We start from the raw sequence: 16,140 nt of genomic DNA, 5'->3' as shown, positions 1-16,140 counted from the left end.
TTTGATTGTATGTTGAAAAGATCAAGGTATGACTATGCCAAGCTTTTGAACAAAACAGTCAAGTAGTAGCAACTCTTACAGATCAGCTTTATGTTTGGTCACTTTACTGTAGTGGGTTAACGTAAATAAGGTTAGTTATATTATAAACTGGATGTCAGTAACTTTTTCTCAATTATGTTAATATTATTGACTAAGTGATATTTTATCAGAATATTAATAAGTCATTTTATGATAAACATTCTTCGTAAAATTCCCATAGCTACTTTTTGTTTCCTTAATGGCAAAACATTTATTTCTTGTGCTAACAAATTCTAAATAAAAACATTGAAAGGATATTAATCAAATATGTCACTCATATAATTTATTTCTTTCAACAAGATTTTTTCACATCAGTTTTGTTACCACCTTTGCCATAGCTCTCTATTCGTTTGCAAAAGTGACATTAAACGCTTTTCTTGTAGTATACTTTAGCATGGGAAAATCACATCTCGTACTATGAGTAACGTATTTTCGTAGAATGACAAGCTATATTCAATGTGTTCTGACAAAAAGTGAATGGCTTATCACAAATTTTCTTATCGCTAACCTGTAACATGACTCGGTCTAATAGCTTTTGTACCACCAGTTAACTTTTATTACTATTCACCCAGAGTTCACATCTTTCTATGTTGTACGCTACCCTCTGTATGTATCACAGGTTAGCTGACAGTTATTGGCGTTAGTTCCTGCTACCATTGCACGATGAGTGCTGCTAGAGAAATACAAGCTTACCATAGGAAAGAATATCTTTCTAAGTTCATTGAGCAAGACGTGAGGCCAGATAACAGAGGCCTTGGTGACACAAGGGAAGCGGTGAGTTGATGCTTATATGTCAGTGGAGAGGTGAGGATTGTTCATATGCCATACTTCAGGTGCCTTTGTGATATGAGGGAAGCAGTCAGTTGACAATCATATGTCAGACTTTAGTGACCTTTGTGGCACGAGAGAAGTGGTGAGTTGATGGTCATATGTCAGACTTTAGGGGCCTTTATGACATGAGAGAAGTGGTGAATTGATGGTCATATGTCAGACTTTGGTGGCCTTTATGGCACGAGAGAAGTAGTGAGTTGATGGTCATATATCAGACTTTAGGGGCCTTTATGACATGAGAGAAGTGGTGAGTTGATGGTCATATGTCAGACTTTAGTGACCTTTGTGGCACGAGAGAAGTAGTGAGTTGATGGTCATATATCAGACTTTAGGGGCCTTTATGACATGAGAGAAGTGGTGAATTGATGGTCATATGTCAGACTTTGGTGGCCTTTGTTGCACGAGAGAAGTGGTGAGTTGATGGTCATATGTCAGACTTTAGGGGCCTTTATGACATGAGAGAAGTGGTGAGTTGATGGTCATATGTCAGACTCCAGGGTCCTTTGTTGCACGAGAGAAGTGGTGAGATGATGGTCATATGACAGACTCCAGGGTCCTTTGTTGCACAAGAGAAGTGGTGAGTTGATGGTCATATGTCAGACTCCAAGGTCCTTTGTGGCACGAGAGAAGTAGTGAGTTGATGGTCATATGACAGACTCCAGGGTCCTTTGTTGCACGAGAGAAGTGGTGAGTTGATGGTCATATGTCAGACTCCAGGGTCCTTTGTTGCACGAGAGAAGTAGTGAGTTGATGGTCATATGTCAGACTCCAGGGTCCTTTGTGGCACGAGAGAAGTAGTGAGTTGATGGTCATATGTCAGACTCCAGGGTCCTTTGTGGCACGAGAGAAGTGGTGAGTTGAGAATCATAGGTCAAGTATAGGGCCTTTGTGGCACAAGGAATGTGAAGTTGTTTTCTCATTAGATCATATGCCCCCCCCCCCCGTCTCACTTCTAGTTTAAGTAGGATTATGTAGCGGTAAATTTTCAGTACAATTATAAGTTTCCAATTATAATTCTAATAATAAGTTTCAAGTCGATTGGACTGTCAATTCTCGAGATATAGCCAAAATATTGAGAGCATTTTGTCCTGACTTAGAAATAAAAAATGGCTGCTGACAAGGCAGTTTTTTATGACACATTGATTGAAGTTCTTGGTAATAAATACTCAGAAACAAGCTACAACAGCTAAAACACCAAGGCACTAAACAACGAAAGACAATACAACTAGTTGATTGTCGGCTCGTGAAAACAACACACCATTTGTTAGTTTTGGTGTACCGCAATACTTGTTTCCTAAATTTTCTCCAAAACATATCTTTTTGAGAGTGTGTAAAATTAGAACTGTTCACTCTATTTGATTTCTGTTTCTTTCATTGTCTCCTACAATCTCAGAGCTTCTTAATGATATTTTATTCAAAAGAATTGTGCTACTTTGAGTGTTTTCACATTTGAAGGAAAGTTATTAATATGATCTAGGATCAGAGGTCCTGATGTATGTACAATACTAGGACTCCTAGGTGTTCAATGCAAACCAATCAACACATATTTCATGTATACTTTTTGTTAAAAATAAACATTCAACCCTAGAACAAAAGCGATGTAGATCAGCGTCTGGATCGGGATAGCCTCTAGTGAAGATTAGTGTATCGGATTGATATTTGGTTTCCTTCTGCTTCCACTCGAAATACCACTAGTAATGAAGAAAGAGACGACTATTCCTAATTTGATGCATTTTAATAAGGTAGCCCCGAGTGAAGACTAGTGTATAGGATTGATATCTGATTTCTTCCTGCTTTTAATCGAGGTCTATTATTTATGAAGAAAGGGGAGTTTATTCTTAATTTGATGCTTTTTAACAGGTTTAAAATAGTTGTCGGGGCTGCTAAATAAAAACATTCTAGTCTATGTCCATTGATTCACAAACGTTCATATCCTCAATTATTAAACTTGCTTGCTATATTAATCACTTTAATAAGTATTGAGAGATATAAGTTATGTTAACTTGTGTCCACAAATTATCTGTGATGTTTTTTGATGCCTGCAATCTGGCTATTGTTGTGCGCGTGCAAATTAAACTACCATATATAAATTCTCTCATTCTCGAGGTATAACATATTCAAAGCAAATGTGGATTTGACTTGATCACATATAAGTTTGCATTGTATTCCTTGTGCTATTTTGTCTGTATCAATTACCCACTCTCAAATTGTTTCTAAGCTGGTGAAGTTGTCTTATTAATCTTTTTTTTGCGCATCTGTGTACCTTCTTTTGCTGTGCCCAGTGTCCTTGAAGGAAATGTCGTAGCTAGGCTATGCCATAGTAAAACATGATTGGCAGGTATTGATATTTAGTCAAGTATACATGTGTTGTAAATAGGTTCCACGTTGCTTACGCTTATGCCGATTTTTCTAAGAAAAAAACTATAGTAAGATCAAGATTAGCTTACTCGTATGAGGACCATTTTAGAACTTGCAACTGGCTGTCATTACCAACTGGTTTACTGGTTCATTTACTGCAGAGGCTGACCCTAGGAGACATTTCAACGGCTGATGGCAGTGCAATGGTTAAGTTAGGAAACACCGTAGTCGTATGCGGCATCAAGGCAGAGATAACTCGCCCCATGGCCAACACGCCTGCTGCCGGAGTACTCGTTATCAATGTACAACTTCCTCCCATGTGCAGTCCCGATTTTAAGCCAGGTAACTGAGAGATGTGTTTATCTTTTGCTTTTCCCTTTACTGTGTCAGCAGTGCCTATGCTCGAGGAAGAGTGGCCATACTCAGATGCTCTTCTTTATTGGGTTATTAGCAGTTTATGGTCAGTTCACTAGACACTTGTTGATCATATATGGGAGGTTGTTAAATTAACAGGTCTTAAGTATACCACAGCAAAAAGAATTTATAGGTTAAAATGTAAGAGTTGTCTCCTCCTACATCTTAGCTAAAAAAAATTGGGCAAACAACTCTTAATTCATTTTTCATAAGTTTTTGAAATATTAACACTTTAAACCCTTGTTGTCTTTGTCATCGTGTGTCAGTATCCCTAAGCAATTTGTTATTCAGTGAAATGTTTTAGAACTTATATTTAATATATCTAAGTATGTTAATAATCTAATGATATTTGGTGAAACATTGGGAAAATGTCCAACAACAGCATACATAATCAAATATAATAAAAAAATGTTTTTCAAAGTTCTTCAAGCTGTAACCATAAAGGCTTGTATGATTGTCACAAACTCTGAAAATGTTTGCAGTAGCATCTTATCCATCGAACGCATGTTCATCATCACTTTATGACTCGAAATAATCAGTAAAGTTATAGTTAGTATCACATAATTCATCATCTACGTCACAATCATCCGTCACATACCAACAATTGAGTCGTATCAAACTTGTTTGCGATATTGTCCCAGTAAAATTCTTATAATAACAAAGGAAGCAGATAAAGATCTTTGACAACGGTGAAAAATAGAAGTAAATTTTCCGGTCTACCACTTTATGCAATAATTCATTTGATTTGTTCACGCTGTTACTTAGAAACTGCATTTGTCAAAAGAGCCATCTAAAAGCCGATATATCGGTGGTCAGAGTTCAAAGGGCTAAGCTTTTTCAAACTAATGTTTTTTTGCATTTGGTTAACAGTGCCGAATTTTGTATCTATTTATCATCTGTAGGCTGACCCCTTTGTTGATTGATTTTGTTCCAGTAATAGACAGGACCTGAGGTCATATTTAATAGATGGTGTAACGATGGCAAGGTTACTGAATTTTGAAGAAAATGATACTTTAATGACAGCTTGCGTTTAATCAATATTAGTTCTACTATGAGAGAATTTGAATTCTTTAAAAATATTGCAGGCCAATGTTATTGTTGTTGTTATATATATTGATAGCCCTGTCACCCCATCACTTGAGGGGAGTGCACACCTTCAATGTTAACTTGAATCAATTTTTCCCTGGAAGGTCTAGGAAGCATATAGAAATCTGTTGTGATAAATATGCATAACTATTTTCACAGAGCTGATATTTGTCCACTTTTGTTTAAACAATACTCATATCAATCCTCAAGCTTGCTTTTTACATATTTTATGCTTTCAGTTTCACCATTACTAGTTAGTATTATTATTATATTAGACTAATTAATTTTTTATTCTTTACACTTTTTTTTAGTTTACTTTCTGACTTGCTGTAATACTTTGTGGAAAAGATATTGTAAATATGACTATTCACAATGTGATTATTGCCAAATTTGTAAATCTTATTGGATTTCTTCAAGCAAGGTACAGTCAACCCCCATATGTACAGTAGACCCTCGCTATACGGTTTGTATTTATTACAGTGTTGGCATGTCAAGGGGAAAATGTCGTATGGAGGGGTATAGAAACCCATAGTAATCTAATGCAAACACCCACTTGTAAAAAATGTCAAAATTTTATATACCTGCTGTATATATTGAAAATTTGTTACAAAATAGTATGTTAACCTTAGTAACTATAGTTACCTACAGTAACTTTAGTGTATTTAGTGGTTATGATTTGCGATAAAACGTAAAATTACAATGTACTACATGCAGTACGCGCCGTAGGGAGTTCTTAAATTGGAGACAGAAGCATAACGTAAAAGTTGGACTAAACTAAAATTAATTTAGCTTCCAAAACACATGCTTAAAGCTAAGTTATAGTATGGCGTATGTATTTCGCAAAACTAAACTTTAACTTTGTCATCGTCTGAAATTTTATCACTTACTTGTGTTTGCATAAAATAGTTACTACCGGTTGCTATTACCCTCTATCTGAAATTTTTGCCTTACAATGCTTACACCTGAACGAATTGGCAAATGGTGGTGATCCAATGTACATTAGAAATTGCAGCTGTTGATCAAAAGTAATTTGGAATTATCGGTCATTATTTGCTGAGAAGGCAACTCTAACTTTTGCCAACTGAAAGTTTAAAACCATTCATACTCATGCCCTTGGAAAGTATGAATCACTGTTTCCCATTGTAAAAGATTTGCTTTATTCACACTCCTTTTAATGCGGATGTCATTACAATGGTGTCATTAATTGTGGATGTCATTTCGCAGGACCACCCAGTGAGTTGGCTCAAGTACTGAGTGACTATGCGCAACAGGTGGTTACGGAGTCACAAATGGTGGATATGAGCCAGTTGTGCATTGAGTCAGGTTTACACTGTTGGATACTATACTGTGATATATTCTGCTGCAACTATGATGGTAGGTAGTTGTTTTTTCTTTTCATATTTGTAGGATCTAATTTGGCTTCTGAATTCTTTCCAGTTGCCACTTTAGTGAGTTCCAAAAATGTACTGGTGACTCTCATTTGCATGTTGATCAATACTTTTCAAATCATGGTGAAAAATGTCGACCCATGTCTGGAGTAGCACGGTTTCAAATAATTACTTGTATCCCAGCTAAAAAATACATAAGACAAAAGTCAAATTCCTTAAATTTTCCAAAGCGAAGTTCATGATAATTTTGCTAGCAGTTTGTGTATTCTGATGTGACATTCAATAGGTTGTTACAGCTTGGAAACTGAGATATCAAAGTGTATTTTTTCAGCAAGTTTTTTCTGTAGTTGGTGTGTCAAAACTAACTGAGACGCGGCAGGGATCTGAGGCTGGTAGCATTCGATACGCACAGTTGCAACAAAATTTTGATAAATTTTATCAGAAAGTATTGGTATTTGTCTATGATTTGCAATTGTTTTTGATGCTTGATGTGAAGTGACTGCCAGGATGTTTCAAGATTAAAATCGATAAAACTTGATCGCAGTTGAAATGCTCAGAAGAAAAATTTGTACTAAAATGATATCACTAGTTGCACTTGTCTCTCTTGTTATTGATATCGGTTATTGCGTTCAAGTTGGAGCATTACTGCGTCTCTGTTCTGTCAGTCTCTTTGCAACTATAGACAACATAATCACACTTTCTCTTGATCTGAGTGTTTTAATCACGATCAAGTTTTGGGGATTTTAATCCTTAAACATCCTGACAATCAAATCACCTCAAACATCAAAAAATTCGCAAATGATAGAAAATATCGATTCTTTCTGAAAAGATTTACTAAAATTTTGTACGAGTTCAGCTTTAAGACTTCAAAGCCTGCGCGAGGCAAAATATTACTTCGCGCAGGAATCAAACTCTGATATCTCATTTTTCAGCCAGGCACGCTACCAACTACACCGTCATGGCAAAATGAAGAATGATTATGTGCGTAGTTGTTACATCTGGCAATCTCTCACGGTGCACAAGACCACAAGCCCTGCTTAGCCATTAATCAGTCTTTACTATATAATAAGTTGTGTCTGTCTGTCCGAAGCCGCTGTTGGATGTTGGGCAAAAATATAGCATCACCTGGGGTTCGAACTCAGACATTTGGCTTACCAGTCAAATACGCTATCATCCGCACCACCCAACCACTTTGCTGCATTTCAGAATAATTGTGCGCATAGTTATTACACATCACAATCTCTCATGGCCCGCCGGACTGTCAGGCTACTAGTTGTAATCATTTTGGGACTGTATGATGGATATTTGTTGATATTATGTTACACATACACATCTGGAAAATACAAAAGTACTTTAAACCATCAACACAATGCCTCTTGCCAAACTCCAATGTTTTGAAGAATAAATCTTTAACAAAAAGGAAATCCCTTTAATTAAAATTTTTAATTCAAGTTTAGAATTGAAATGATTTCTATGTCAACGCTTATCTCATCGTTTGTTGTCTAGCACTTCGTGTTTCTTCTGAAGCCAAGATAAGCATGAAAAGTTAATTATAGGACTATTCAACTATTACTAGCTGTCCGCTATAGTGTATGTGACTGTTATTTTAGTTCCAATAATCGAGAGTTGTCGCCCTTGTTAGTTGCATCGTATTTAGGCTCAGTAGCCTGATGTTAACAAAAGTGTCTTTTGTTATCTTCTTTTCTGTTGATCGCCGTGTATTTTATATTTCCCTCGTGTTAGGGAATGTTTTAACATTCAAGTGATACCCGTTCATGTAGTGCCATGCTGTTAGAGTTGTATTCCCTCGTTTAAAATCATTCTACAAGAACTGCTTTTTATATAAACTACTAGCCGAATGCTCGGCGTTGCACGGATAATAAAAAGCAGCCTATAAAACAATGGCAGGTGCAGCAATGTAGTTGACTACCACTTACCATTAGCCTGGTACATTGTCAATGGTTAGTTTGGGTAAGCTATTATCCGTATTGCTAAACTTTGTGAGAGCCATGCGAGTAAGCTTTAGTGACGTTGCGCGTAACGTAACACAGCGTTTTGAACCCAGATAACAACTCATATCGTCGACGCTTAATGGGTTATGTTGTTGCCTGCTGAGTTGGAGGTTCTGAGATCAAATCATTTGCTCTACGGATTTTCATTGCTAGATACCAATCGCTGTAGTTGGACAGACCGAATGACAGATGATAAACTTTGATATTTATATATATAGATTAAAGTTATGTTACCTTCACATAATGCCGCACATTTATTAAGATGTTCTTTAACTTGTATAACAACCAGAGTTGCACTTCTCAACGCAAAACTTCCCAATGTGCAATCTGCAGTTCCTCTTGTAACACCATGATCTTGGAGTTGTTTTTTCTTGTCATATAATGTTCTACACCTTAGTCATGTCTTTCTCTGAGGCATGTCGGGCTGTTTTAGTTTTTTTTAGCCGAGTACCCAAAGTTGCCCGGGTAATAAAACTTTTTGCACAAAAAATTTATTTTTATTCAACATATACAATATTTACCATCAAACTTTTCAGTGCAGGTGTTAGTTTAGTTCTGTGTGTGCTATAAGTTCAATTGAGTTTATGCTATAAACCGTAAATAAACCGTAAATAAACCGTATATACACATATTTATAGTGTTTGGGGGAGTTGTGGCACATATTTTCCTTCTAGTAGTTTGAGTATGCTCGATGAAGCACGAAGCGTCCGTATTTTAACCAATCGCTATTAAACATTGGCAGGTGTAATACACATGTGCACAAATATTCCCTAGCATAGCAAGTAGGCCGAAGGTAACATAGTGGATAACATGCCTGTTTCCAGTTGCTGAGTTCAGTTCAGTGTGAAGCATTTATTTTTCGTGTCTAACACTATCGCTATAACTGGACATACGACAAACAACAAACACTTTCATATATATAAACCTCGAAGTTTGTCATCATCTGTCATTATCTGTCTGTCCAGTTATAGCTATTAAAATCTCAGAATGAAAACATTGCTTCTTGCTGGATTTGAACTCACGAAGATGGTAACCGCAAGTTTGTAAACCAATCATCTACTCACAAGTTCTTACAGTTGCAACTCTCTCACTCTCTACTCTCTCGCTGTATACCCTTTTCCCGATTGCACACACTAAATTACCTATTAATTGATCTATTGCGCCCACAGGTTATCATGCCCCTGTTATAAAATGTTTCTCGCCTAACTCTATGAAATGCGGTACATTTTCTTCCTTGCCATACTAAGGCGAATTTGTTTTCCACCATACGATATCAACAAAAAAATTTCTCGAAATTTGACGCTTTTTGTACTGATTACGACGAAATGACAAAAATGTCCACATGCTATTCGCCGAATCACCTCCCACACGGAAAGAGATACGCGTTGATCGCTATCTCAGCTCAGCGTGATTCTGTTTCTTAAAAACAGACTCTCAAACAGACAAATGATAAAATTTAGTTCAAAGTTTGAAGTTTAGTAAAATACAAACTAAAACTTAGCTTCAAGTATTTGTTGAGTAAGCTAAATTCATTTAAGTTAGATTAAGCATTTATGTTGCATGTCTGTCTCGAAAGTAAGCACTCTCCATGGTACATACTGCACGCAGCACATTGTAGTGTTACATTTTTTTGCAGATCATAACCACTAAATACGCCAAAGTTATTGTAGGTAACTATAATTACTAAGGTTAACATAATGTTTTGTTAATCAATATTAATGGTGATGATTTTGATGATTTTTACCATGAGGTGTTTGCTTTAGATAGGTACTATGAGTTTCTATATCACTAATATATACGATATTTTCGCTTTTTGATGCCAACACTGAAACGAAATAAACTCATATCACTGTATACCAAATAATTTTTCTTTGTAATCGTAGCAAAGCAGACTATATTTAGCCATTACTTGCTAACGATTTTATATTTAAATACCTTTACAGTTTTATTTTTCCTCCCAATTTATTTCCACAAAACACTAATTTCATGGTATGCAATTTAAATGTTATAGTTATTTGAAAACCTTACAGTGGTTTTATTTTTTCTCTTGGTTCATTTGATCTTCACAAAAAACACTTTTATCATGATATGAAGTTTAAAAGTAAAAATTGTAAATGTATTTATTAAATAAACATAAACTTTCTGTCCGAAGACTTTTTTATTACCTTGGCAACTCCTGGCATTCAAACTAGTGTATTTATATATATAGATTAAGATTATATATATTAGGTTGCTTTACTTTCCTGTTATATATTCCTGTTCCAAATGCAATCCTCTTTGGTTGAAGTTGTGTCCTCTTGTGTACGTTCATTGTACATATATATTCTTGGATTTTTAGAGTTGCTTCTCTTATGTGTGATACTAGCTTGCTATGTATATCAGAATAACAATCCTTTTAGGTAATATTAGAGATGCTGTCATACTGGCAGCTGTTGGAGCTCTCAAGGATCTCTCACTGCCTACAGCAACATACAATAGCGAGTTGGAGAAGATATCAATAGATACAGATTCAATGAAACACCTTCATCTCTCCTCTTTTCCCATCCCTTTGTCTTTCACGGTTAGTTTATATACAATCCATATCAAAGCAGACATGTCTGCTTTGATTGGATGATATATTCACCTGTTACTCGATGACTGTCATAACCTGTTTTGCAGAAGTTTTTTTCGTGTGTCTCATTGTAGTTTTAATATTTTGGCTAGAATTTATGAGAGACGGTTACAGTCTTACTAGCCTTTAATAATTCATAGTTTTTAAATGGTTAAAATGACTTTTCAATAACAACGACCTTGTGAATGGTGATTAAACCAATGACAAGATCATGTTTTGTGTTTGGACAATTTCTCATCAGGAATAATTTTCTGGTGCTATACCAGTGTTCCATTTATGATTTAAGAAATTGCAATTTGGTTGGTTTATAAATACATGTAGCTGCCCTAGTCTATGATGCCAGGACATAGTTGGACATGTTTCTCGTTGCAGCAACTAAAATCTTGAACTCTTGAACTCTTTTCAGCTATTCTAGTAACAATATGCAAACTTCTCTAGAGTTGCACTGGGAAAAATAACATTAAAAAATTTAGGTGATAGGCATGCGCTTAGCCTATGTGTCCATAAACGTCTAGTACTTACCTGTAAGTAAATCTTATAATCATATATGTTCTTGAGACTTATCTAGAGCTAGTGGTAGAGTAATAAATTTGTAGAATCGGAATATGATATTGATATTATAATGATACTACTGAAAAAACGATCCTCAAATTTTGCCGATATGTTTGATTTCTCTTACAAGAACATGAGAGAAAAAGTTTTATTGGTCTGTTTTACAAGTTTCAACCTATAGCGAACTTGTGCTCATTTAAAAGCTTAGAATGTGTAATTTAAGAATATTGCAACAGAATTACGATATAGCAAACGACGTTTGCACCAATCGCTTTAAAAGTTGATCCTGATGAATTCGGGATTCTGCCCAGGGATGACAACTTCCTGAATATTTTGGGCATGAGGCTGGAAGGGTTAATAGTTCATCACGCCAAATGCTCATATCTGCTGTCAGTCGATCCTATCCGACTCGGTTGTTTTATGCCTTCTTACATGTTGATCAAAGGCAAAACCTACTGTGATTCTGGTACAACCGGGACAGGTGTGTGATTTGTATCAAAATAAAAGTTGGTCTGCATGGAGTGTTTCAGTTTGAATTTTTTGGAGTGGCATCTCCTTGTCATATTATAAAATGTTTAACTCATCATACTATTCCAACCGCATCAAGTTTTATGAATTTTAATCTTGGACGATCTTTGCAATCAGATCACTTCAAACGTCAAAAACAATCAGTGTTCGAAAAGTACCCATGGATACGTTTTGAAAAAGTTTACTAAGATTTGGTGGAAGTCCATCTGTACGCATGTCAAAGCTATCTGATACCAACTTATAAAGGCTGCCTGTCAAATGCTCATGTTTCTAGCACCTAATAAAGCAAGCAGATTTACACGCTTGAATTTGTATCAGTACTTCACTGCTGCCCAATTCAGCATCATTTCTCTCAACTTCATAGATTATCACCTCAGTTTTCTCAGTCATTTATGACAGCTCTGGCCTTGTCAAGGAGATTAATTAGATAGATAGCCATAAGTTATAGTTGGCCTACTTCGGTGAACTTTGACCCTCATATTAAAATAGATTAGGGCCAGCAAGTAAATTGCTGTTTTATCTCCAAGTGAATCTCAAACCTTCATGGTAGAAGTTGCTGGTGTGACGGCTCAAACCTAGAAATAGTTTATGATGTGAGTGTTCGAAGAAGGGAAGTTGCTTCATCATACCAATATAAAACGGAAAATCCAATGACATGTTATTGCTGCTATTATTATTAAAAGGTAGTCTGAGCAATTTTGCTATCGAGGAAGTTTATATCAAGCAGGTAGCCCTTCGTATGACTCACTTCTTTGGACGTAGATAACAGTCTTTAAAAAGCTTGTATAGGTGCTAAGGCATTCCATAGCATTCACTCAGCCGCTATCACTAGCCAAGATTTGGTCCGTAACAGATGAATCTTGTTTAAGTGTGAAGTGTTGGTATTTGTGTGTTGCTCAAGTTTACAAGATAGATTGTTGTTAATCAAATACATGTCATCTCATTCTGCTTGTTGATGGACATCCAAGTAATTCCTGTAGAGGCCATGTCAGAGTCATGTCAAGGTCATTTTATGTAATTTTAATACGATAAACGGTTTGTTACTCTGTACCTAGTTTTGGCACAAGCAACCGGGTGGACTTTTCAGAGTTAAACTTTTTCATGAGCAATTTTTAACATCAAAGCATCTTTCCAATCTTGTCAGTCCAATTTCTGTCAATCTTTGCTGGACTGAAATCGGCCTATCGCTATATTTTTACCGGTCATTTATCGACCTATCGTCTGACAGGTTTTTGTCATTGATGGTCCTTCAATTTCCTAGCCTTACAGTTATAAACACCGACGGGAGCAATCCGAGATTTGACAACAACAGAACAACTATGTTATTATTTTAGTTGCGTTTCATATGTTAGTTTTACCTGATTTTCGGTTTCATTAAAAATCTTCAAAGCTCATATCTCTTTGATTTGTACTTTTAGCCCAGAAAGAGCCATAACACCCACACCCAGTACATTACAGCTACCATTGCAGTTATCCTATTGCACTGCAGTGCCATTTGACTGCTAATATTACATTTCTCAACCATTAGTACCCTTTCTTTCTTTTCCAATATCACTTTGGTCGTGGGCTGTATGACAGTGGAATTTCTATTCTATATAATTCTTAGTGTTTGCCCTGAATCCAGTTATAGCAATTGGTACCTAGCAATAAAAAATCCGCACTGTACTTGATTCGATCTCAGTATCTTCAGATTTGGAGGCGGCCAACTTAACCATTAAGCTACATGGAATTCAATAGATTCATGGTGCAAATAGTCATTATATTGGTTAAGATACTCACGCTTGAAGCGCTTGCTTGGGGTTAATGCGTAACAATTGTTTAGCTGGCCCAAAAAGTAGGTATTATTTTAATAGATTTTGGTAAAGATTTCGCTCTCCAAGTACGTTGCTCAAACTCATTAGGTAGTTATTCTATTACCCGAGCAATGCTGGTCTAGTCATTGCTATAGTAAAGCTGTGTCCATCGTATCCACACGGAGAGAGCTAGGAAATATGTTGCCCCATGCTGGGATTAAGTTCAGATACTCGGTTTTGCAGATACCGGCTAATCACTGCACATTCTGGAATGTACAGTGGTAAGCCACTGTACATATGAATGGTTAGCCACTGTGGTTTTCCTGTACATAGGAAAACTACTGTACCACCCATCGCCTCCCGGCACAGTATGGAATAAATATGCACATACTTATTACAGTGATGATCTTTCATGGGGCACTGGACTGTGATGCAATTACTAGTAATAATGTTCTTTCGTAGATCATTGAGTCAATCATGAATGTTGGGTTTTCATTTCAGATATTTGATGACAGAATTTTGCTCGTCGATCCGACACATGAGGAGGAGCAAGTATGTCAAGGGGAGGTAACTGTAATAACCACAGGCGGAGATAATATCTGTCATCTGAGTAAGCAGGGTGGACCCTCGCTCAACCCGCAACAGTTGGCCTTGTGCATTACTAAGGCTAAACAACGGTGGTCTGACATTAACAAACTTCTCTGTTCCGTTTGATATGCTGCCGCGTACCCGCTGACTCACACCAACATGTATATATATATATGATTTTAGTCTATATATAAGTAGTTAGTTATTCTCCATTTGTGCAGTCTTATAGAAGACCTAACCTGTTTAGCTTCTTCCTAGCGTTATCAGCTATTCCAGTTGTCTTTATTTTAATGCTTTACTTTGATCTCGTTTTCAGGGTAATTAAGATCAAATACATTGTATATTTGATATGTGTATAGAATACAATGAAACTAGTTGCTGGTTAATTCCATTTCTTATTTGGCACGCACGCTGACCTACTTTTCATATCAACTCTCCTACAGCGTGCAACTCATCTCAAGGGTTTCTAAGATTTTTATTCAAATCTTTTGGCTCCTGCGGCATAATAAGAGCAGTTTGCATATTATGACCTCAAATGATTCTCTCCGAGTCACGTAGTACGTCTGTATATAGTCAGCCACTCTTACAGGTACTCGTGTCCCAAGCTACTCAGTAGCGTATATGCTACTGAGCAGTCTGTGTAATAAACACCATATACAGACTACTCAGTAGCATATATGCTATCAAGTAGTCTGTGTAATAAACACCATATACAGATAATGGATAATAGTGAATAAATATGTTTGATATCAATACCTTTAGATGTAATGTTGTATGCTGTCAACCACACAAGCACCCTGGTAAGATGTGTCAGCTACATTGCCAAAGCGTATGAGTGGGATGCACTATGTCTAATCCATATATCATCCCTGTCAGCTTCATAGTGGTTGATTTGATGGGGGGATGGTCTGAAAAAGTTGATTATTCCCATTGTATAGAAGTCGCCTAACATGGCTGCAAACGTGCAAATGTGACATATTAGACCATATTTAGTGCGATATTGGCCCTTCGTGGCGCTTATATGTGCTAGAATTCGTTGAGGGAACTCATGCAGAGCGATAACGCTAGACATTCTCTATTACAACTTTATTGCGTAAGATGCATTTTGATTGGTTGGTTTGTTCCAGAATGCAATTCTATGGCTGATAATTGTTTCATATCGATGTTCACCAACATACAGCAACAACATTTTGCTATTTTGTTACGATTGAAACATCAAAACAAACACTAAATTGTTCATGAATTTAATAAGAAACACACCCAGTCCTGTACACGATACAACACTAAAATTACAAAGAAACCAAGTTGAAAACCAACATTTGGGAGTCAATTGTTGCGCAGGTTGACCATCTTGAGAATAATAAATATTTATTACATTAAAAATAAAAAACTACTATAAAGTAAACTATATATAACAATCGTCAAATTATTGCTGTTAAAAATACAAAAATCTTTTTTTTTTTAGGTAATGTAGTGAACAATCTGTTAAAGTGAGATAGGCCTAATAATAAAAGTAAAAGTTGTTTGCATCGTGGCCTAGAAGGCCCCATGCATGTTGACTCAAATTTATTAGCAACTCTGAAGAAACTAATGATACAGAATTTTATTGGTAGTTTGTGAGCGTGCCATCATTCAGAGGCGCTATCATTTGCTGGCGAATCACGAAAGTGTGTTTAGGCAGCCTAGCGATATCTCCGCCTTCCTCATGACGCAGGCTATAAAATCGCCTGGTGTGTTTGGATCTCAATGCCTCGATGTTTACATTAATTTTGGGTTTGTTTACATTCACTATGTTTCTATGATGCGCAGTACTGCGATGCAGCCTCTTCCGAAGTCTAGGGGATTGTACGTTTACATGCTGGGCAGTGGTTTTCAGTAAATTAACCAGAAAAGAGAAATTG

General features: G+C 36.4%; 1 protein-coding gene across 1 annotated transcript; it reads left to right on the top strand.

Moving 5' to 3' along the window:
• Positions 1-702: 702 nt before the first annotated feature.
• On the top strand, positions 703-14,625 carry LOC137401679 (exosome complex component RRP43-like). The gene is made up of 5 exons (XM_068088138.1): positions 703-852; positions 3,429-3,609; positions 5,992-6,141; positions 10,567-10,727; positions 14,153-14,625. Exons 1-5 carry the CDS (start codon positions 742-744, stop codon positions 14,363-14,365), a joined length of 816 nt encoding a protein of 271 aa, XP_067944239.1. The 5' UTR covers positions 703-741; the 3' UTR covers positions 14,366-14,625.
• The last annotated feature ends 1,515 nt before the right edge of the window (positions 14,626-16,140 follow it).

The sequence above is a fragment of the Watersipora subatra genome, chromosome 8 (assembly GCF_963576615.1).
Source record: "Watersipora subatra chromosome 8, tzWatSuba1.1, whole genome shotgun sequence".
NCBI classification, from domain to species: Eukaryota; Metazoa; Bryozoa; class Gymnolaemata; order Cheilostomatida; family Watersiporidae; genus Watersipora; species Watersipora subatra.
The sequence above is the reverse complement of the archived record's forward strand: the minus strand, read 5'-3'. Positions and strand labels throughout refer to the sequence as shown.